General features: G+C 53.8%; 8 protein-coding genes across 8 annotated transcripts; 3 read left to right on the top strand and 5 right to left on the bottom strand.

Annotated features, from left to right (window-relative positions):
* Positions 1-28: 28 nt before the first annotated feature.
* On the top strand, positions 29-4744 carry yme2 (uncharacterized protein; the record flags this gene model as incomplete). Its single annotated transcript, XM_057192845.1, has 4 exons — positions 29-203; positions 251-1999; positions 2052-2541; positions 3289-4744. The coding sequence occupies 4 exons, from the start codon at positions 29-31 to the stop codon at positions 4742-4744; spliced, it is 3870 nt and encodes a 1289-aa protein (XP_057057798.1).
* A 207-nt stretch (positions 4745-4951) lies between these two features.
* N7474_001429 (putative tetracycline transporter) lies at positions 4952-6416 on the top strand (the record flags this gene model as incomplete). The annotated part of the gene is made up of 2 exons (XM_057192844.1): positions 4952-5020; positions 5070-6416. The coding sequence occupies 2 exons, from the start codon at positions 4952-4954 to the stop codon at positions 6414-6416; spliced, it is 1416 nt and encodes a 471-aa protein (XP_057057797.1).
* A 541-nt stretch (positions 6417-6957) lies between these two features.
* On the bottom strand, positions 6958-8092 carry N7474_001428 (uncharacterized protein; the record flags this gene model as incomplete). The annotated part of the gene is made up of 2 exons (XM_057192843.1): positions 6958-7751; positions 7798-8092. 2 exons carry the CDS (start codon positions 8090-8092, stop codon positions 6958-6960), a joined length of 1089 nt encoding a protein of 362 aa, XP_057057796.1.
* Positions 8093-8359: 267 nt separating this feature from the next.
* On the bottom strand, positions 8360-11263 carry N7474_001427 (Mcl1 family WD40 repeat domain-containing protein; the record flags this gene model as incomplete). The annotated part of the gene is made up of 8 exons (XM_057192842.1): positions 8360-9019; positions 9070-9368; positions 9418-9549; positions 9601-9735; positions 9785-10728; positions 10787-10938; positions 10993-11150; positions 11224-11263. The coding sequence occupies 8 exons, from the start codon at positions 11261-11263 to the stop codon at positions 8360-8362; spliced, it is 2520 nt and encodes an 839-aa protein (XP_057057795.1).
* Positions 11264-11412: 149 nt separating this feature from the next.
* Positions 11413-13325, bottom strand: ilv3C (putative dihydroxy-acid dehydratase; the record flags this gene model as incomplete). Its single annotated transcript, XM_057192841.1, has 3 exons — positions 11413-12579; positions 12640-12851; positions 12905-13325. The coding sequence occupies 3 exons, from the start codon at positions 13323-13325 to the stop codon at positions 11413-11415; spliced, it is 1800 nt and encodes a 599-aa protein (XP_057057794.1).
* Positions 13326-13944: 619 nt separating this feature from the next.
* On the bottom strand, positions 13945-15464 carry N7474_001425 (uncharacterized protein; the record flags this gene model as incomplete). The annotated part of the gene is made up of 4 exons (XM_057192840.1): positions 13945-14555; positions 14608-15121; positions 15184-15211; positions 15271-15464. The coding sequence occupies 4 exons, from the start codon at positions 15462-15464 to the stop codon at positions 13945-13947; spliced, it is 1347 nt and encodes a 448-aa protein (XP_057057793.1).
* A 966-nt stretch (positions 15465-16430) lies between these two features.
* Positions 16431-17782, bottom strand: N7474_001424 (NUDIX hydrolase; the record flags this gene model as incomplete). Its single annotated transcript, XM_057192839.1, has 2 exons — positions 16431-17164; positions 17386-17782. 2 exons carry the CDS (start codon positions 17780-17782, stop codon positions 16431-16433), a joined length of 1131 nt encoding a protein of 376 aa, XP_057057792.1.
* A 901-nt stretch (positions 17783-18683) lies between these two features.
* On the top strand, positions 18684-21107 carry N7474_001423 (SPX domain protein; the record flags this gene model as incomplete). Its single annotated transcript, XM_057192838.1, has 2 exons — positions 18684-20912; positions 20964-21107. 2 exons carry the CDS (start codon positions 18684-18686, stop codon positions 21105-21107), a joined length of 2373 nt encoding a protein of 790 aa, XP_057057791.1.
* Between the last annotated feature and the right edge of the window lie 352 nt (positions 21108-21459).

The following is a 21459-nucleotide window of genomic DNA, read 5'->3' as shown; positions in this document are numbered from 1 at the left end:
TTCTCCTGACAATAATGTATGCAGCGCAATGATGAGGCCGCTTCCCTTCGTGCGTGCACCTGCTGCTTGGGCTCAGGTGTCGCGCCCTAGTGCCAGCGTCTACTCGGCACGGCTATGTCCTGCAGTCGGGGTTCGTTGCACCTCCTCCATCCAGTCGGGCCACATTACAGTCGGGGAGAATGAGGGCATTCTCTATGTGAACAGTATGCTCTAGATTGTCAATTTCGTTTCTTCGACTGACCCGCAATAGATGTCTTCCCGCATCGGCTGCAATGGTTCCTGCGGGGCCCGCTCAGCCATATCCAGCCGTTTGAAGGACTGCTGAAGCGAATCAACAACCCTGACCTGGCCGCATCTGATCCTCAGCGCATAGCTGAACGCGCATTACCCCAGGGCTTGGATCTTAAAATCAAAGAGGTTGTCCCAAGGTATAAAGAAGGCGGCGCATTCGTAAAATATGCACGCAGCCCAAACGTCAACGATGAAGATGTCCAATCTGCGGCAAAAGAACACATGGCGAAGCATCCCATCAAGCCATGGTTCAATCCATTCCAAAGAGCCGACGTGGACGGTGTACGGGGCAAGCCGTGGATCGAAGACCTTTACCGGATCCCCAGCCAGACCCTGAAGGTGGAATTCTTGCCAGCTACCCCGGAGTCTTCGGCGGTGGAGCTAACCCAGGAGGCGTTGTACAGCCTCTTTCGCCCATATGGGAAGATCATAGATATTCACCCACAGCCTTCTGATTCCAAGGTCCAGCCGAGGTATGCGACCTTGACGTTCAGCCGGCCCCGATTCTCGGTCATGGCACGGAACTGCATGCATGGATTTGTCGCCAGTGAAGAGGATGGCGGAGGTAAAGCCGGAACCAAGTTCAAGATCAACTACGAGCGCAAGATCAAGTTTTCAGTGATTAAGGACTGGCTCCTGAATCATCCGAGGATCGTCATTCCAGCCCTGGCGGCATTGGTCGCGGCAATTACCGTGATCATCTTTGATCCTATCCGCACATTTTTCATTGAAATGAAGATCAAGTCCACTCTTCAGACATCAGAAAATCAGGTGATACAGTGGATTCGCAAGCAAGCCAGCAAAGCCAACATAGCCTACTTTGGGCGCAGGAAGACAGACCCTCGTGGTTTGGCAGCGATTTGGGAAGACCGTCAGAAAGACATATCCCAGGTGCAAGCCTGGTTGACCGAGACTGCGGAGACCTTTATTGTCATTCACGGCCCGCGTGGCTCGGGGAAACGGGAGTTAGTTCTGGACCAGGCATTGAAAGACCACAGCTACAAAGTGGTAATCGACTGCAAACAAATCCATGATGCGAGAGGCGACACAGCCAAAATCTCACGAGCAGCCGCTCAGGTCGGCTACCGACCCATCTTCTCGTGGATGAACAGTATCAGCAGTTTCATCGATCTTGCTGCTCAGGGAATGATTGGCACCAAGGCCGGTTTCTCTGAGACGCTCGATGCCCAGCTCAGCAAAATTTGGCAGAATACAGCAGTGGCAATGAAGCGAGTTGCCCTCGGCGGGCGACGCAAGGAGGACAAAGACTTTAACCTCACTGACGATGAATACCTCGAAGCCCATCCCGAGAAGAGGCCCGTCGTCGTTATTGACAATTTTGTCTATGATTCGGAACACGCCGTCGTGCTTGACAAGATGACCGAATGGGCCGCTGGCCTTACAACGGCCAATATTGCCCATGTTATCTTCCTGACCACAGACTCCTCCTATGCAAAACCCTTGAGCAAAGCTCTTCCAAATCAGGTCTTCCACACCATCGGTTTAGGTGACTGTTCTCCTGAAGTTGGCCGTCGTTTTGTGTTGAGTCATTTGGACGTGGATGCGAGCGATGATGGAAACGCGCCGAAGGTAAAGCGCGGCAAGGATGCACTCAATGGCCTCGATGATTGCATTCGAGTTCTTGGTGGCCGGGTGACAGATCTTGAGTTTATGGCCCATCGAATTGAAGCTGGCGAGACTCCTCAAGGTATGACCACCCAGTCATTCTTCTGCTGTCGACTAATCTTTGTTTTCTACAGCTGCCGTGGATCGCATTGTCGACCAATCAGCCTCGGAAATCTTGAAAATCTTCATCTTGGGAACCGAATCCGTCGCACCGCAGTGGACTCGTGAACAAGCATGGTATCTCATCAAATCACTCGCGCACGCCGAGGATGGACGTCTGCTTTACAACAAGATTCTTCTCTCTGATCTTTTCAAAGAGAACGGCGAAGCGACCCTCCAAGCCCTGGAGCAAGTGGAGCTCATTTCCGTAGGGTCGGTCAAGGGGTTTCCACGATGGGTCAAGCCTGGGAAGCCCGTCTACCAGGCCGCATTCCAGCGGCTGATCGAGAACAAGACACTGGAAAGCCGTCTGGATTTGTTGATCCTCACGCAGATGATCGGGAATGAGAATAAGAACATCCACAAGTACGAGGAAGAGCTGCAGCTGCTTGGTACTCTGCCGAAATACCCCTGGGAACTCACTTCGAGGATTGAATGGCTCCTGAGTAAGATACACAGCTCGCAGTCAAAGATCCTCAAGTATGAGAACGAGAGCGCGGTGTTGCAGAAGGTTTTGCACAGTGCGAAATAAACGACGGGCGATGATGCACATTGTACCATGCTATATCCAGATATCTTCAATTGTAAAAATTGTTGAATAAATGCTGATCATAACGATAAACGCAAGGAGACCGCAGAAATAAACTAAAAATCCGTCGTTGAACACATATTCACTCATAGTAGACCAGATGGTGGCTGATGAGATAAGCAAACTAGGGAAGCGCGACCCTTGGCAGCTTCTTTTCCTTCGCCCTTCAACTCTCGACAACATTGTGTCAAACGCCTTTTTTGACAGATTTTTCAATGTCGGCGCGTTTCGTCTTGTGTAGGCGTTGACTTTTCATTCCAGTCGCCTTTCCCTTGTGCGGCCTGTTTCTCCACTGCCTCTTAACAGGTATGGAGAAGTACGAGGCCTCGCCGCATGGACTGATACAAACTGTTCGCGATGGCCTTCCTCAATTGACTTGGTCCACTTTTTTTGCAGTTCTGGTCTTTTCATGCATTGCAACCCGGGTTATCACAGGGCTTCAATGCAGGCATCACGAACACGATCCAACGGAGCCGCGTACTGCCAGGCTGGCGCCTTATTGGGCTCCTTGGATTGGACACGGCCTGTCCTTTGTATGGGACCATGTCAAACTACTCTCTGGACTTCGGTTTGTGATCCATCTACAATCTCTCTGATTACGCTGCTAATACAACATCTTAAAGGGATTCTATGAATGAGCATGTATTTGGCATTTATCTGCGCGGTGTGAAGCACGATGTCGTAGTGTCACCCTCGATGATGAAGACAGTCTTGTCTTCACAAGATGCATCCAGTACCGCTGCCCTCGACCAGGCACTGCAGAACGTCTTTGGCAATCGCGGTCTTGTGCGCAATTTGAACCTAAACAGGGAGATTCGTGATGATGTCTCCAGGATGATCGACGGGGAGCCATTCGCCAGTGCTGCTACCACAGATATTTCCCGTTTAGTGAAACGCCATATTCCCGATTTGGTCACCTTCTCCCACAGTGTGGTTGACCAGATGCCCTGGGAGCGCGAAAGCCAAGTAACACTCCCGGACAGTCAGGATCAGTCGGTCTGTGAGGTCAAGCTCTTTGCGCTTATCAGAAACTTCGTGGGCCACATAACCACTTCCATCCTAATGGGCGAAGCCTTTGGGGAGTCCTTTCCAGGTCTACTGGAAAATCTTTGGACACTCGACAACAACTTCGTGACGTTATTCGTGGGCACTCCCCGCTGGATTCCCTCACCTGGTGTTTCCGCAGGTTATGCAGCTCGGGATCGTCTTATTCATATAATGTCGATCTTTTCCCGTGCGTTCACAGCATGGGATGATGGGATCGACCCAGGGATTGAACTTCGCGATCTGGACGATGTGTCTGAATTGGTCAAAGAACGAATGCGAACTTTTCGAAAGCTGGAGCTGTCTCCCGGAGCTAGCGGCGCAGCACACTTGTCCCTATACTGGGACACGATAGAGCACACGACGAAGATCATTTTCTGGACCGTCCTCCATATTTTCTCGGATCCTGCGCTCCTCAAAGATATCCGCACGGAGATATCTCTGCACACCAGCGCATCACGGCCCAGTCGCCGAGAAACTGGATTTCCGTTTGATTCCCCTCCTCAACTCACTCTCGACCTTGAACAAGTCATCGGAGCATGCCCGATGTTGAAAGCATGCTACTACGAGTCTGTGCGTTTGCACTCAGCGGGCATTTCCTTCAGGAAACTAGAATCAGACTTGACCCTGCCTGAATCCGCCGAAGAAGCCTCCTTCCACACGGGTGATCCTCGCATATACCGCATCCGAAAGGGCGAGAGGGCAATGGTGCCTCATGGTGTCTACCACAACGACTCTCGGCATTTTTCAAACCCGGACCAGTATGATCCCCTCCGGTTTATCGTGACGGATCCCGAGTCTGGAGCGAAACGCGTAAATGAGAACGCACTTGCGCCATTTGCGGATGGACTATACGGGTCTAAAGGAAACAGCTTCAATGAGAAGGAAATACTGGCTGTTACTGCAGCGATTGTGTCGATGTGGGAGATTGAATCAGCCAACGGGAATGGCCTGGTCGTTCCAGGGCATACACCCACTTGGGGGGCTTTTCGACCTGCAAAGGATGTGAAGGTGAGATTGAAACTGCGGGTATGATTAGTTTCTATATTAGCGTTAGGAATCCAGTATTTCGCCTTCGTGCTTCTTGTTTAGTGTATCTAGAAGTCCATGTCGGGCTAGCCCGAAACAGGTTATCGATATGCCCGACCAGGCCAAGAGCGCCCCTCATTCTTCACGTCTTCCTCGGATTCTCTTGAGTACTTTCTCCCACTTCCCCATCCCCCGGCGCCAGCATCACACGCCATGGCTCTCGCTGGCGCCCAACGCCGTCAGATCTTGACGGTGTTGATGATCTCACTGGTCCTGGACCTGGTAAGTTGACTCGCTTCTTGTTTACGCTTCTGGTTCTCACCATCCGCAGATCTCCTTCACCTTCATCCTCCCGCTCTTCCCATCGTTATTGTCCTTCTACCACGCCCAAGACCTATCCCCCGACTCCTTCCTAAACCGCGTCTTCTACTACCTGAACGCGTACAAGAACTCCTTCGCGCGCCCCATCGACTCGCGATATGACATCGTCCTCCTCGGCGGCGCCCTCGGCTCGCTTTTCTCCTTCCTCCAGGCTATCGCCGCTCCCGTCATTGGGCACCTGTCAGACCGCGTCGGTCGTAAACGTACTCTTCTCTACTCGTTGATTGGCAACATCTGGAGTGTCACGCTCTGGGTCGCTGCAGTTGATTTCCGGACTTTCCTTGCAAGTCGTGTTGTTGGCGGATTGAGTGAGGGGAATGTCCAGCTGGCGAATGCCATTGCCGCTGATATCAGTGATGAGTCGCACCGCAGCGCGACTATGGCGCTCGTTGGTGTTTGCTTCAGCATCGCGTTTACATGCGGTCCTGCTCTCGGCGCGGCGCTCTCCTCTGTCAAGATCGTTGAGGCCAATCCGTTCATCACGGCTGCTAGTGTCTCTTTGGCACTGATTCTGGTGGAGTTTGTCTTTGTCTATGTGTGTTTACCCGAGACACATCCTCGATTTACCACTCTCCGCGAAGGAGACCCAGTGTCGTGGGTTCAATGCAGAAAAGCGCCTGCGGAGGCACGAACCCAGGTTCAAATCCAAACCCCGAACCAGGAGAACAAGCCCAAGGACACACCTTCTGCTCAACCCAGCGCGGCAAGACATACCAACAACCCATCCTTCCTGAACGCAGTGCACTTCCTCTTCCTAGTCCCCTTCTCCGGTCTAGAATTCTCCCTTCCATTCCTAACAGCCACCCTCTACGCCAACACAACCACCGACGCCAGCCCCGCCGCACTGAACGGCCGTCTCCTCTCATTGATGGGCCTAATCGCCTCCTTGTTACAGGGTACAGCCGTGCGCCGCCTCCCGCCTCTTCTGATAGTGCGCGCTGGAGTAGTCGCCTGCGCCATCTCCTTCTTCCTCCTCGCCCACATTTCCTCACTTGCAGGCCTCTATGCTGCCGGTAGCTTGCTGGCCGTTACATCTGCCACGGTCGTTACGGGTCTCAATAGTCTCGGCAGCTTCGAGGCCCGCGACGCCGACCGCGGCGCTGTCATGGGCCGGCTGCGTGGCTGGGGACAGGCTGGTCGCGCGACTGGACCGATTGTGTTTTGTTCGTTGTTCTGGTGGGCTGGACGCCGTGCTGCTTATACTGCTGGCGGGGCGGCTATGGTGGCTGTTGCTGGTGCCGTGTTTATGTTGTTGAAGTCTCCTATTCCAGAAAAGAGGAGCGCGAAAAAGGCTTAGATTTTGGGTTGTGATAACCGCATGCCCTATTCATTAGACAAATATAGCAGCATAGTCGGAGCATTTCCCCTTTCGTTCACCCCCAATCGTACCGAGTTTATCGACTCGTCCCTAAATCGAGTCATTCCGGTCTTGTACATTAGAATCACATACTTTTGACTACCAAAAGAGCCCCGAACAGCATAACGGGAGCTGAATTTTAGGATGCTTAATATCATATGTCTTAGGGATATAGTGGACCATAGTAGCCGGAAGCCTAGGATGTGCGATGATCACAACCCTAGATTTTATGGGCTAGATATAGATCTCATGTTTGCATTACGGAAAGAGATGGATTCAATTGTTCGCGTTCGTCTAGTCAAGCCAGGGTATATAGTACATGCGACGACATATGAGAACAATTCAGGAAGAGCGGCGAGATATGGGTTCCAGAGCACAGCTCAAAACCAATAGAAAAGTAGAGAATATCAATACAAACCTGAAATATTCCGAGAAAGGCAAGCGCCCCTCAAAAAAGTTCCAAACTTCACAAGTGAAAGAATCAGCGTCTCCGCGTCCGATACCGCTCCGTACGCAACCCGCAGTTATAGTTCGGATAAGACTCCATCGCCAGACCCGGAGTCGGATCTGGAGCAGGATCAAGGGAGTTCCGCGCCTTTCCAATCAACCAGTCGGTTAGGGTAACGAACTTGGCCGTGCGGTCCCAGCCGTTCGCGTCGTCTGCATGCTCGATCGTATGCGTGAGGATGCGGCCGTCTTTGTCGAACGAGAAAATAAAGAGGCCGGTGAACTGCTCTTCCTTGGCCAGCTTGAAGATCGGCTCGTCGCCGCCAAGAAGCACGCTGAGGCCCTTGTTGGTGCCTTTTTTTGAATTAGATAAGTGGTGGGGATCGTTGTTGGCGCCAGTGGAGGATTGGGGGGAACCGCCACGAGTCGGCGATTTGGCTACGGCATCCGGCCCCGGATTCGAGGAGAACGGCGCCTTGTCGTGGAATGGTCTACTCTCCGTGCGCGGCTCAGTCCGCCATCGCACGACAAGTCTCTCATCACCGCAATCGTGTTGGTGGCCGTCGCGTCGCTCAGGGTCCAGTACCGTGCCCGCGCGCACGATCCGCTCGCTCAGAATCTGGAGCTTGACATTCCCCACGAGCGGTACACTGCTCCATGCTACGGGGACAGTCCACAGCGCTGCGCGGTAGAGCGTTCGACCTTTGACGGTGGGGAGATGCGGGTGTGTCGATGGGAAGAGGTGGAGGTTGATGGCTGGGGAAAGGATCTCAGGAGGAAGCGTGTTGTACAGAATAGTTGGGAGGAGCGGAGAGAGAGTGCGGAGAGCTAAATTGGAGTTAGTCAATTCAATGCTACTTGATGCTTTACTCACTTTTCCCGAGTTTCAACACCCGCTCATCTGGCGGCTTGTGATCGTCTTTTCGTGGCCGCCCGTCTAGTCCATCGAGATCCAAGCGCCCTGGGCTCGGCGCGAAGTGTGTGATCGGTGGTGGCGAAGAGGCTGATGGCAGCCAGGGCTCGGTCAGGATGCCATGGCGTGGTTGCGCGAGCGGGCGACGCCGCGAGGACGCGAAGGACTGCCGGCCGACGGCCTTGGGAGTTGGTGGTGGCAGGCGGAGGAGAGAGGTTGTGCACGGTATTGCATGCGGACAGACCAGCTTCGGCATTCTGCCTGGAATAGGCGTGGTTAGGCCATGCACATATGTCCCTCAGGAGTTCGTTCAAGCGATGCGAAGAGGAAGAAACAGGAAGTAGTGGGTTGGGGGATGACGTTGCGGCCAATAGCGGTGCGGGTATTATCGCAGCAACTATACTGTACATACGGCAACTACTAGTATATACGACACACGACATGGATTATTATTATAGTAGAATATATAATAGAATGACATTGGTGTTCGTAAAACTACCTCCTAAATCTCCCCATAGCCCAGTCATGCCAGCTCGTCGTCGTCGTCCATGCCCATCACACGTCGTTCCGCCAGGTCGCGGATCTTGTCCTCCAGCACACCTCGCCCATAGCGCTGGGCCACCTTGGCCGCCGCCTCAATCATCTTGCCATTGCGATCAGACATCATGCCCACCAGCTCGAGCGCCTTCATGCCGCGGTCCTCGCCCTCCCGGCACTCGTTGGCCAGCATCTGGAGCAGGGTCTTGTTCATCTCCAGCTCTTTGCGCGCCAGCTCGGCGCGCTGGCTGGCGGTCGCGTTGGTCGAGGCCAATAGATCCTGGTAGAGCGAGAGGAGGACATTGCTGCGCACAAACGCCTCCTCGAACTTGGCATTCTCGTCGCGCGCGTCGGCACCTTCGGGATCGATGGGATCCCTCGGCGGGACGGCAGACACAGGAACCTGGAATTCAAATTCACTGAGGAGTGGCCGCGGGAAGTACGGGTGCTGGTCTCCGCCCTTGAGGATGATGCAGTGGAATTTGTCCTGCGCTACGGCCACCGGCCAGTAGGTCTCTTCTTTGCGGCCACCAGCCAGACGGGCGAGCTGCTTCGTGTCTAGAAGAGGCACCCACCGGGCTTGACCGGGCGTGCGCCAGTGCTGCAAGACGAGCAACGCCCCCGTCGTGTCATAGATACATGGGTCCTGGGAGACTGTCAGTTGTGTCGTACAGATACATCTTCAATATCACGTACCCCAGTGTCGGAGAAGAAGACATTCTTCAATTGAACGCCTTCCGGGAGTGCAACCTCGTCCTCGTTCTGGCAAATCTCGTCCCGTTTGACATTTTCGATAGTATATCGTAACGTCGTGTGGCGGCCATCAGGTCCCAAGGGGCCGTTGCCAATGCTCATAATGTAGTCCCTCCATGCGGCACAACTGACGCCCTGACTCTTTTGTCGATACACTTTGAATGGTGTCCCAAAAAGTGTGTATACTCGGACATAGCCTTTCGTCGTCACGGCAACAATATATGAATCACTCAGTGCAAGAGCTATGAAGGCCAGTCAGCCGAGAAATGAATATTGGTTCAATATATTTACCTCGGACCATTTCGCCCTCGGGCAATTGGGTGCGCCAATCTGCTCTCGTGGTCCATGTCTCATGTGGCCGGTAGAAGATAGTGGCAGGGCTGCCATCAGACGGACTGTTAGCGAAGAGCGTTCCGTTCTCATCTGTATCGGGTCAGAATCGAAGTCAAAAATGGCAGGTCTAGTCAAGCTCACTGAGGCAGGCTTTGTCGTATTGATATGGATCCGTGAAGTGGAAGTCCCGGTACAGCTCGCGGTCATAGAATTCTACGGTGACTGTATGGTGTGTTTCTTGATCAACAGTCCAGACGGCGCCAGTCAAGTTCAGACCTGAACAAATTAGCACACGAAACAATTTTCCTCGAAAGGATCTTCATACAGAGATATCGCCGATTCCCAGCCCATGGCGTACTACCAGGCTGAAGAGGTGGATGTGGGTTGGGCTGAAACGAGCCAGAGTAGGCACGTTTGCTGTCCGGGCCAAGGTCTTCCAGGTGGCCGTTTGTCCGCTTGCCATACGGATTGAGGCCTTCGGCATAGCCTGCACCATCATCATCATCCACAAAATCCGGCATTTCATCATCCTCACCGAGGATGTCATCCAATGAGTCTGGTGATCCCCTTCTAGCTGCCCGCTGGATGGCCTCCTTGGACCGATCCGCCAAGGTTCTGCCGACATTGTTGGAGATCTCAGTGAGCGGTCCTGGGAAGATAGGAGCTGCCTGCAACGGCTTCTGAAGCAACGGCTCGTGTTCCCTCGGCACAAAGTCGTCATGAATGAACAGTTCGCCATCAGAGGTGGTGAAGGACAGCGAGTTCTTAGTCGGATGCCAGGCGAGATTGATGACATTTCCAAAGTCGTAGCGTTGCAGAATATTTTGAGTTTTCGTTTCCCAGAGGATGATCTGACCGTCTGCGGCGGCGGATGCCAGCAGGGTTCCATTCGGCGCCCAGCTGAGGGCCGTGATGTCGCCGGTATGCCCACCAGCAAAGGTCTTCTCTTTCTTCCACTCCGAGATAGAGTAGATGGAGATGTCCCGGGTGGCCTCTGCGGATGCAAACGCGGTACCGTCCGGGTGCCACACGGCTCTCGATGTCGCCTCTGCATCTGGCTCGAGTCTTCGAATCACTCCATCGAGCTTGCGGACCAACTCCGGTTCTTCCTCGTGCAGGGAATAGATGTAGACAATGCCGTCCGTGCAGGAAACCGAAACATAGCGCCCATTGGGGTCGAAGGTGACATGTTTGGCTCCTTTGGGTTGTTCCCGCAGGTATTTGACCTGGGTCATGTCCTCGATTTTGACGATTTTCACCGTGAGTTCACTATTTCGAGCATGTTAGTCGAGCCATTGTCTGCTATATACACCATGGCTGGACTTACTCGCTTGCCACGGCCGCCCATTCGCCGTCCCTAGACACCGCAATATCGCGCACCGGCAGCGCGCAGCGTACCAACAAGTTCCGCATCTTGCCGGATGTGATATCGTACTGCCATACCGTGCCGTCCTCGGCGCCCATAATAAAACACTCGTTCTGGAACCGGGCTGTCAGCGGGGTCCGCTCGAACTACCACCACCCCGAACATACCGTGGCACCGATGCCGTGATTCGCATCAACGCCCTCGTCGACTGTCTGGGGCTCTCCATCTTGGCCCACGGTGTAAATCCGAATGGCAGAGTTGGATCCGCCGGTGATCACGCGCTTCCCGTTGGGCGTGTATGCGAGCACAGTCGTCCCCGGGGTGTCTGGATGGGAGAAAATCCGGTCAGTGAAATGGATCGAACACTAATAAAAGCATTTCAAAACACGCCGACGTACGGGCTGGCCGGCCTCGCGGGCGCATGGCGTCGAAGCTCATTCTGGGAATGTTGCGACCGAGAATTGGTGAGTGGGAGGTGGTCAGACAACGATGAGTGAGGGAAGACGCGTCTTCCCGTTAGGGATACGCGTTCCGGGATTTAGCCTATTCGGGCAAAGTCCCTTTCCAATTACTATGGAGGTATCCTACTATACACCTTTTGCAGTCAGGAAATCAAAGTCGGCCCCGTCCTGCGCTTGGTTGACACTGCGCTCGTACAGGCCCCGGTATCCTCGTCGCCGCTCTCGCTGCTCTACCTCTCCCGCCAGTCTCTGTTTACGCGCCTGAATCCGAGTCTGGATGACCTGGTCGGGCACATCCAAATGTAATCTACGACTTTCGATCTCACAGGTGATCAAATCGCCCGTCTCAACAATCCCAAAGGGAGATTCCGGCAACGCAGCCTCGGGCGAGATGTGCAGGATGATGGTTCCTCCCGCCGTGCCGGACATTCGCCCATCAGACAGCCGCAGCATATCTTTCACTCCCGCGCCGGCCAATTTTTTGGGAATGGGAATCATTCCGGCCTCGGGCATACCGGGATTACCCACGGGTCCAATCCCTCTTAAAACGAGCACAGAGTCCTTGGTCACTGCCAGATTCGGATCGTCAATTCGTTGCGCCATGTCCGCGGCATTCTCGAATACTACCGCGGGCCCGGTATGAGAAAGCAATGATCGATACTTTGATGCAGATGCTTTGGTGACCGCTCCATCAGGTGCAAGGTTGCCCTGGAGCACAACGAGAGATGACGAAGGGAAGAGAGGATCGGAAAGCGGCCGGATGATCGTTTGAGCAAAGGACGGCCTCTTGGACTGAGATGCGTCCAATACTTCGCCCAGCGTCTGCCCAGTGATTGTCATGGCTGATAGGTGTAAGAGCGGTCGAAGCTCATGCAACAGTCGCAGCATACCTCCGGAGTTGTGGAAGTCGTCCATATAGTTATCCCCGCTCGGCTTGAGATCTACCAGTAACGGTGTCTTGCGGCCTACTTCCTCAATGGTCTGCAGTGTGATCACGCCATCGAGAGCAGGATGTCTATTTGCGATAGCCAGTATATGGACCACGGCATTGGTCGAACCTCCGATGGCTTGGAGGACTGTGATGGCGTTGAGGAAGGACTCCTTCGTCAACATATCCTGTGGCTTCCTAGCAGCTTTGGCCAGTGCCACTGCGTTTGCCCCCGTCTCTTCGGCGATTCGCAGCCGTGCAGAAGATACAGCCGGGGCGGATGCGCCTCGGAGAGGCATCATACCCAGTGCGGCAGTCACGCATGCCATCGTGCTGGCCGTGCCCATGACGCCGCACGTTCCAATCTACACGTCTGTTAGTCGGTCCGATGTCTCGAACTCAAAAGTGGATAGGTTGGCACGAACCGTCGGAGCAAGCTCCTCATTGATGGCCGAGATCTCCTCGAGATCAATCTCGCCCGCTCGAAACGCCGCCCAGTTGTTGCGGCAGTCGGTGCACGCCCCAATTCTCTGTCCGCGATTACTGCCCGGCAGCATGGGGCCGGTAATCAAAGGCAGGATTGGTTTGTTGGCTGAGATACCGCCCATCAGCTGTGCTGGCACGGTTTTGTCACAGCCTGCTTCTTGTCAGCTCAGATGATCCTAACAGGAAATTTTATACATTGCTAACCTCCAATCATAATACAGGCATCCAACGGCTGCGCCCGAATCATCTCCTCAGTATCCATACTCATGAGATTCCTCAGAAACATGCTTGTCGGATGCGAGAACGACTCATGGACACTGATAGTAGGAAACTCGACCGCCAATCCCCCATTAAGCTGCACGCCGCGCTTCGCAGCCTCGATCAACTGGGGCACATTGGCGTGACAGGGATTAAACCCCGAGAAGGTGTTGATAATCCCCACGATCGGTCGTGAGAGAGCATCTTCCGAATAGCCCAGTGCCTTGATGAAAACTTTGCGAAGAAACAGCGAGAAATGTGCATCTCCGTACGAGGTGAGACCTTGGCGGAGTCCGGAGGTGGACGTTATGGGCTTGGTGAGATCGTAGTCGGAGTTGACCGGTTCTGGGTCGGTGTTGTTCTGCATTTTCCTCTGGATGAAAAAAATATAGTAATAATCGGTGTATAAATTGAAGTTGATTCACCCCTGGCTTGCTTAAATATGGCGTTGTCCCGAGTGGATGATGGCATCGGTGGACGTCCGACTCGGATATTATTCCGCTTCGACAACCCCGCGTTGTTGGAGATTGAATGGAGCAAGCAAATATTGTCGCCAAACTAGATCACATTGGAAATTCCATTGAATTCATTATTATTTTGGAATTATCGGCTTGCGGCTCTTCAGAACAAAGCGAAGCTGTAGACTGCCTTGCTACAAGGTGGCAAATTCAGTACTTAGTGATATACCTTGGTCCTTCCTTAGGTTCTTTTATATGGATTAGTTCAGTGCATAGGGCTTTGATATTAGAGATCCTACTACGTTCTTTACGAGAAGAAAGACTCCTGCGATCCCGTCCATTGCCACAGGAAAATATTAGAATACATGGATGACATGGAGAATCGGGAATATGCACGCTCAAATACACACGGCAGGGGGAACTTTTTTTGGCAAGGGCCACAGACATCCTTCAACCCCTTCCGAAAGAAATTCGTTGCGATCGTGAACCATACACCGGAACAAAGTGATGACAGCATGGCTTTTGGAATTACCATCCGTCAGGCCCAAACCCGTTGGTCGAGGGGGTCTCTGCCGCAGGAGTAGTGCCGTTCGAGTCGTTGGCACCATTAGCACCACCGCGTCCACGACCGCGTCCGCCACGACCACGACCACGGCCCTCACCGCGACCTCGGCCTTCGCCACGGCCACGGCCACGGAAGCCCTCGCCACGACTGCGTCCACCACGTCCGCGGCTGCGGCCGCCGTTCCCCTTAGCACCGGAAGCATCAGCAGCCGTAGTGTCGAGAGCCGCGGGAGTGGCCTGGAGGCCAGTCTCGGTCTCAGCAGGGTCGCGAGGCACTTCCACCCATCCGTCAGTGGTGGCCGAAGAAGTCATCGAGGTCGGGTCATTAGCATTCCAGCTAGTCTCCGCCACCGGGTTAGCGGAATCCCCCACCATGCTCTGGACGGGCGGAGCCGTCTGGTCAGATCGTGCGAAGCTGTTGGCACCAACGCTGGTATCCTGGAGCTCGGTGAGGCCTGCATTCGCCAGGGTAGGATCCGAGGCTGGGGCGGCCTGGGCGGTGGTCTGCGCAGTGACTGAAGTGGTCTCATCTTCCTCGGGCGAATACTTGGTGGAAGCCACTTTCACATCGTTATCTGCAGAAAGGAGAGTCAGCAAGCAAATCACGAATGAGGGACCATAACTCACAGGTCAATTCAAGCGCATCGCCCTCGACGGCGACCAACTTCTCATCCGAGCCATCAATCAGCTTGATCATCGAATCCACCGCCTCCTGAGAACCACCATAGACCTGGAAGAGAACAGCCTCGAACGAGCGGCTCTCAAGGGAGACTGAGTCACCAGAGCGGCGGATGTTCGCCGCAGCGCACAAGAATTTGCTCAGGGTAAGCAGACGCTCGCGGAGGGCCTGGTTAGAAGCCTCCGTCGCGTCGGCAATCGCGTTCCCACGAACAGCGTCCAGCTCCTCCATGTGGGCCTTCTGCAGCGCGCTCTTCTGGCTAGCCAGGCGCTCCTCGCACTGGGCGGCGAACTGCTTGTAGTGGCCGATCTGCTCCTCGATCTGGGACAGAGTAGCTTGCAGCGCAGGTTTCTTCAGTATCTGGGCCTTCTGGTCGTTGTTGATGATCTTGTCTGCAACGAGATCATCGAGGGACTTGCCCGGGTTTTCGGCGATAATGGCGTCGACCTTGGCGGTGGCATTCTGTAGTGGAAAAGAAACGCGTCAGTCAGGCTGTGCTTGCAGATTATCGCAGACACTCTTACCAGTTTCTTGATCGTGTTGCGGAGGCCCCTGTACGCGAGTGTGGTTAGCTTGCTCGAGCTAGGATTGGCGCAGTTTGGCTGGATCACGATGTGGCCAAATTTGCGATCGTGAGTGTCACGTACTTTTGCAGCTCCTTGAGGTAGTTGTTGTCAGTGCTATCAGTCGAAGCATCGTTGCCGGGGCTCTCGGGGTCAGCTTTGGAGACGCTGGAAGCTCGCGAGGCAGGCTGGTTCTTGTCGGAGTGGTTGACCTTGGCCTTCGTGGCGGAAGCGGGAGACATGATGGAATGTGGGTGACACAGCCGTCAAAGTTAATCTGGGAGGCTGTACAGAAGGGGGCAAGGGGAAGTAAGAAATGCCACTCGCGGGGAACACCGATGGGGGAAAGGCAAGATGGAGGGAAAGATGCAGGGAAGAAGCAGAAGAAGAAAGAAACGAGTCGCGGGACGTCGCCCGAACCTTTTCCTGATCGGGCGACACCACCAAGTATACGGCTAGACCTACACAGCACACTACTCAATCATCAATGGTAAATGAATATTTGCATAACTCGTCCATCCGGGTATCATTTATATATCCAGCACCATACGCCGTAAACCAGTACATGAAACATAAAACACAGCAGCTCAGCAAGCACGATTTGCACCCATTGTATGACTCTCTCACCCTTGGAACTTGCGGAGGGTTTTCTGTATGAACCGACCATCAGTTAGACCTGTATCTCCCTGCGGAGAGTCAATCGCAGGCACTATACACACCTCTGTAACCTTGCGCACCGAGTTGGCCGAGATGTTCTTCTCCCCGGACTTGCGCGACCGGATCGAGGCTTCGCGCATTAGTCTGCAAGCTTGTTAGCGGGATTGGATCGCTGGGACGGCCACCGCAGTCACAAGAATATGAATGAGGGAAAGAGAATGAGGACGCACTCTTGCATGAACAGCATGTAGTCGAGAAAGATCTAGGGGACAACGCGAGTGAGTCGTGCGGCAGTTGCAGGACATGAGAGGCGCAGCCTACCAGGATATCGGCATTTTTGCTCACGTTGCGGTTGGAGTGGGCCTTGACGATGCGCTTGACGGTACCCCGAGGATACAATTTCTGAGTAGCTGGCATGTTGTCTGCGTTGGAGCTGGGAGTTGGGAGTTGGGAGTTGGAGAGAGAGAGACACTCGGGTTTGTTTACAGAGGGGTTATGTAAGCACTCTATTTAACCGGGCCAGCTATACAATTATTATCACATCTATCGGGTCACCGCAATTTCCTCACAAATCGCCAGGCGGAGATAGCTGCCACAGATCCAAGAGCCATACGCCAGGCCAGGAACACATAGATCGCGGCACGCAGTCGTTGGTAGTACCCGCGCAACATGATGCCCACCGCGTACGAGGTCCCGTCTGGCCGATCAGACGGCCCATAGTACCGTCCAACCCCAAGCCCGCCGATACCGACCTCGTTATGGTCGTGATTGGGATCGGACTCTGGCGCGACGGGCAAAGCTTCTGTCTCACTGTCCAGCGCCGTCTCATTGGGGCGGGTGCCCAATCTCACCTGGAGCGCATTGCGTTTCCGCAGGTTATAGGTCAAAAGGCTCACGATCAAACGCAAATCGGGCGCCGTAAAGGTGGGGTATTTCCACAGCTGAACAGCCGTGTGAGGCGGGAGCATATCCAAGAAATCGGCCAAGACGCCGAGGGTCAAGCCCCAGAGCAGAAGGGGGCGGTTCATGTCACCCGAATCTGCTTGGTTGCTCAAGGCCCATGCTTTCAGGCGTTGAACTGCCGATCCGTCTGTTTTCTCGTCGGGTACAAACCCTGGAATAGAGCTGCAGTGCACACTTTCTGAGGGAAGGAGACGAATGGCAGAGAACTGCATCCAGCCCATCACCGAGCGGACCACAAGGCGGGCCAAGAACCCCCCTTGTCGCGTAAACCGCTGCGACATATCCACATATTCCACGGTACGCAGTGATGGAGACAATAGGGCTCGAAGAGGGATCCAATGCGTCGAAGCTACCTCGGTGGGTTGTAACCGGAGCGTGGGAGAATCGCTTCGAGTCGTGAGGAAAACGAACGGACATAGAACCATCAGCCTGGAGAGTATTAGCCACCCATATTGACATCACATCATAAGGTCAATCAGACTTACGGTACAGAACCCCAACTGGTAGTCACCACCCGCTCAGGCAGATTGCCTACGCTGATACAGTCCTCCGTCAGATCCAACCCAATTTCCTCCACTGCCTCCCTAATTGCCGCAGCGCAATCGTCCGCATCCTCCGGGTCTCGTTTTCCCCCGGGTAAGGCAACATGACCCGTCCACCGATCCCCGACCCGCGAAGCGCGCTTTATGAACAGAACCTCGGGATCGCCATGCTGAACCCACGACTGCGAGAAGAAGTTTTCCAGTCGCTGTTCGACAGACAGAGAAGGGTCTTGTGCGGGAGTAGCAATAGCGCCGGGCCAGTGGTCAAAGGTCGGTCGTACCCGGAGGATCAAGGCGACGGAAGCGCGCTTCTTGCAACCCGGTGGATTTGGAACATGCGGGTATGGCCGGCGATGAAGGTCTTTCAGCACGCCATGGAGGGATGATGACAGTGCCATATCAGGGCGAGCAGAGTCCATCTATACAAAGTCGTCGTTATACATCTCCTGCTTGAATGGATGAATGACTGAAGTAACTGCTGCGGATGGACCGAGGTAGATGTTTGCCGTGTTTGCATTGGAAACAGGCCCGGCTGTATACTTCGGGAAGACCAACTGATCTATTTCTTGAATTCTTGGCGACTACTATAGTGTTTTGCTTTCAAAGACTAGACTTGCTTATAGAGTGAAATTGTGAATCGCAATTCGCATATATATACCCTTGCGGTGTACGCTCCTTATCACGCACGCGACGGTCAAAAGCTTCGAGTTCAAAAGTGGGAGAAGAACACGGCCAGACCAGCGATCCGTTATAATCAATGTATGCTTGCTGATCATCCTAGCCAACGAACTATCCTAGAACACACATTTGAGGAGTTGAGATCACCCCGATTGCTCCCCTCCGCGCCCTTCCGCCATTATCCTCCATACACCATGATCACAATGTTAGAGAAAGACTATAAACCTTATTTTCCTCAAAGCTTCCCACCTTATCGTCCCGAGAGTACTAACTAACCAACTATGAATCTTGCATCGTTGGTGTCTCCGGGAGCTTCAGTTGCGTGTGATTGGCTGCCTGCAGCTATCGCAGAGAACCAAGCATTGGCGCACGTTGCGGCGGGAGCACGTGATCTCCGCTTGAGGGGAAAAAAGCCGATGATGCATTCCACTTTACTTTTCTTTGGCCGTTCGTGTTCTCGACCTTGTGAGACCCTGTCTGGAGCTCTCTCTCTACTCTTCCAACATCCCCATAGCTGCAACCCACTCCCTTTTGACATCTTCTCTCTCTCCTCCACTTGGCGGGGTGTACGACATAGCTGCGGGGATCCTGCACGAGCCTGCAATTCACTGCTGAGCAACCATGCGGTTCGGGAAAACACTACGCAACGCGGTGTACCCGCCATGGAAGGGGAAGTACATCGACTACGCCAAGCTCAAGACGCTCTTGCGGGAGCATGATGTCACCGGAGAGGACGCCAGTGACTCGGAGGACAGCCAGTGGACGGAGCAGGACGAGGAGAAGTTTGTCCAGGAATTGATCAATGTGCAGCTGGACAAGGTCAATGCCTTTCAATCCGAAACGTCGAAGCAGCTTCGGGAACGCACCTCCGCCTGCGAGCTCAAGCTGCGACCGTTGGCCCCCGACGCGGAACAAGAGGACCTCGACGCGCAAAAGAAGAGGATCATTGCCTCGGAAGTGCTGCATGAGTTGGACAGTATCACAAAAGAAATAAACGAGCTAGAGAAGTACAGTCGCATCAATTTCACCGGCTTTCTCAAAGCGGCCAAGAAGCATGACCGCAAGCGCGGAGCTCGATACCGCGTGAAGCCCTTGCTGCAGGTGCGTCTGTCACAACTGCCATTCAACTCGGAGGACTACTCGCCGCTTCTGCACCGATTGTCGGTGATGTTCTCCTTTGTGCGGGAGACCCTGAGCCAGGCTCCCGCTCAGCGGGATCCTGCAGACCGTGTCTTCGGTCAAGACTCCTACTCGTCCTACAAATTCTGGGTTCACGAAGACAACGTTTTGGAGGTGAAGACATACATCCTCCGTCAACTCCCCGTCCTAATCTATAACCCCGGGACGTCCAAAGATCTGGACACCCTTGCTGAAGACCCAACCATCACCTCGCTTTACTTTGACAATCCTCATTTCGACCTCTACAACCAAAAGGTGGCCCGCGCCCCCGAAGCAGGGTCTCTGAGATTACGCTGGACTGGTCAGCTAAAAGACAAGCCTACGATTTTCCTGGAGAAGAAGATCGTCACCGACGACGATAGCAGCCGGGAGGTGAAGGTGCAGCTGAAAGAAAAACATGTCAAGGAATTCCTGGAAGGTGAATACCATCTTGACAAGAAGGTGCATCGGATGGAGGACATGGGGAATGGCGAGTCAGCCCAGGCCGAGGCCTTGAAGAGCAACGTGGAGGAGCTTCAGTCGTTCATCAAGGAAAATGATCTGCAGCCTATGCTCCGGGCCAACTACACGCGCACCGCGTTCCAGATTCCTGGCGATGATCGAATTCGCATTTCTCTCGATACCGACCTGGCCTTGATCCGCGAGGATTCGCTCGACAGTGAGCGTCCATGCCGCGATCCGGCCGACTGGCACCGTGCCGACCTGGACGACGCCTCCATGAGGTACCCGTTCAGTGCCGTCAGGACTGGAGAAATTGTTCGCTTCCCCCATGCTTTGCTCGAGATCAAGCTGCGCGGCAAAGCCCACAACGCCGAGTGGATAAGCGACTTGATGGCTTCCCACTTGGTCAAGGATGCCCCGCGCTTCTCCAAATTTGTACATGGTATCGCCCAACTGTTTGAAGATCATGTCAACAGCTTTCCATTTTGGCTGGGCGAGTTGGAAAATGACATTCATCGCGATCCTGAGACTGCATTCCAAGAGGAACAAGAACGATTGGCCAGACGAGCTGAAGATGATATGGCAGTTGGGAGCTTCCTGGGGACAGGCAGTCCCGCTGGTCGTCCGATAATAGGATCCCCTTACCGTCGATACTCAGAAGTAGGGTCACCTTCGACGGTGAGGAGGCCATCGGGGCCCGCTGAGCCCAGAGCAGTGCCATCACGCCCCTCGATTCCTGAGATTCGACCTCAAGAACCCGAAGTACGTGCCAAACCTACTGAAGTTCCTGCCAAGGTCTCTCGTTTTACCTCGATGCTTCCGTCATTTGGTAGTACTCGCCTTGCGGGACGGGAAGCCGCCGTCGCTCTTCCACCCGGCGTTCGCCACCCGGGCACCTGGATCAAGGACTCAGGACCCGTTCGTGTGGAAACCAAGGTCTGGCTTGCCAACCAGCGAACATTCATTAAATGGCTGCACGTCAGTATCCTTTTGTCGAGTCTGTCACTAGGTCTCTACAACGCCGCCGGCAAGCACAACCGGATAGCCCAAGCATTGGCCGTGGTGTACACCTTCTTTGCACTCTTCGCCGCGGCCTGGGGCTGGTTCATGTATGTGAAGCGTGCGCGGCTCATCAGCCAGCGGAGCGGCAAGGATCTGGATAACATGTTTGGGCCAATCGTGGTTTGCATTGGCTTGGCGGTGGCTTTGGTTCTGAACTTTGTCTTCAAGGTAAGTTCGTTTTGAATCGTTGCAAGTGGTATAGCTAACTCCTGAGGGTAGTACTCGTCGATGTTGGAGCAAAATCGGGGACATAGTCCGCCGCTTGGAGGTCCCGTCCACTCTAACTCGTCGAATCTGTTTGATGGCGATTCGAGTGCATTGCGAACGCTAGTCAACCAGGCTGAGCAGCAGATCCTACAGTAAACTCCGCTATCTTTGTACTTGAAGCCTGGTCAACAGATCGTATGTATTGTTGCACATTTCGAAATCTTTGGTTCTTGAACATACAAAATTTCAGATGTATCTCTCAGTGAGGCCTGCGAATCGTCCTAGTTGTGTGATATATTGTACCATGAGGCATATATGTCAGTTCAAACGGTGTATCTGGATCACGAATGATTTGAGAATTGCACTTCCTCGGCATCATATCATTACTAGTAGTGTACATGAACTTACGCCTATATCTACATAGACTCACCTATATTACACAAGCATACCTCTTTAGCTCTTATTCCATCTCATCACTCTATTTTATCCTAATAACCAAGCGTAGTGA

This window comes from Penicillium riverlandense (genome assembly GCF_028828495.1).
Source record: "Penicillium riverlandense strain IBT 135883 chromosome Unknown utg000001l_segment0_segment0, whole genome shotgun sequence".
Taxonomy (NCBI): Eukaryota; Fungi; Ascomycota; class Eurotiomycetes; order Eurotiales; family Aspergillaceae; genus Penicillium; species Penicillium riverlandense.
Note: the sequence above shows the minus strand (reverse complement) of the source record. Positions and strands in the feature narration are given on the sequence as shown.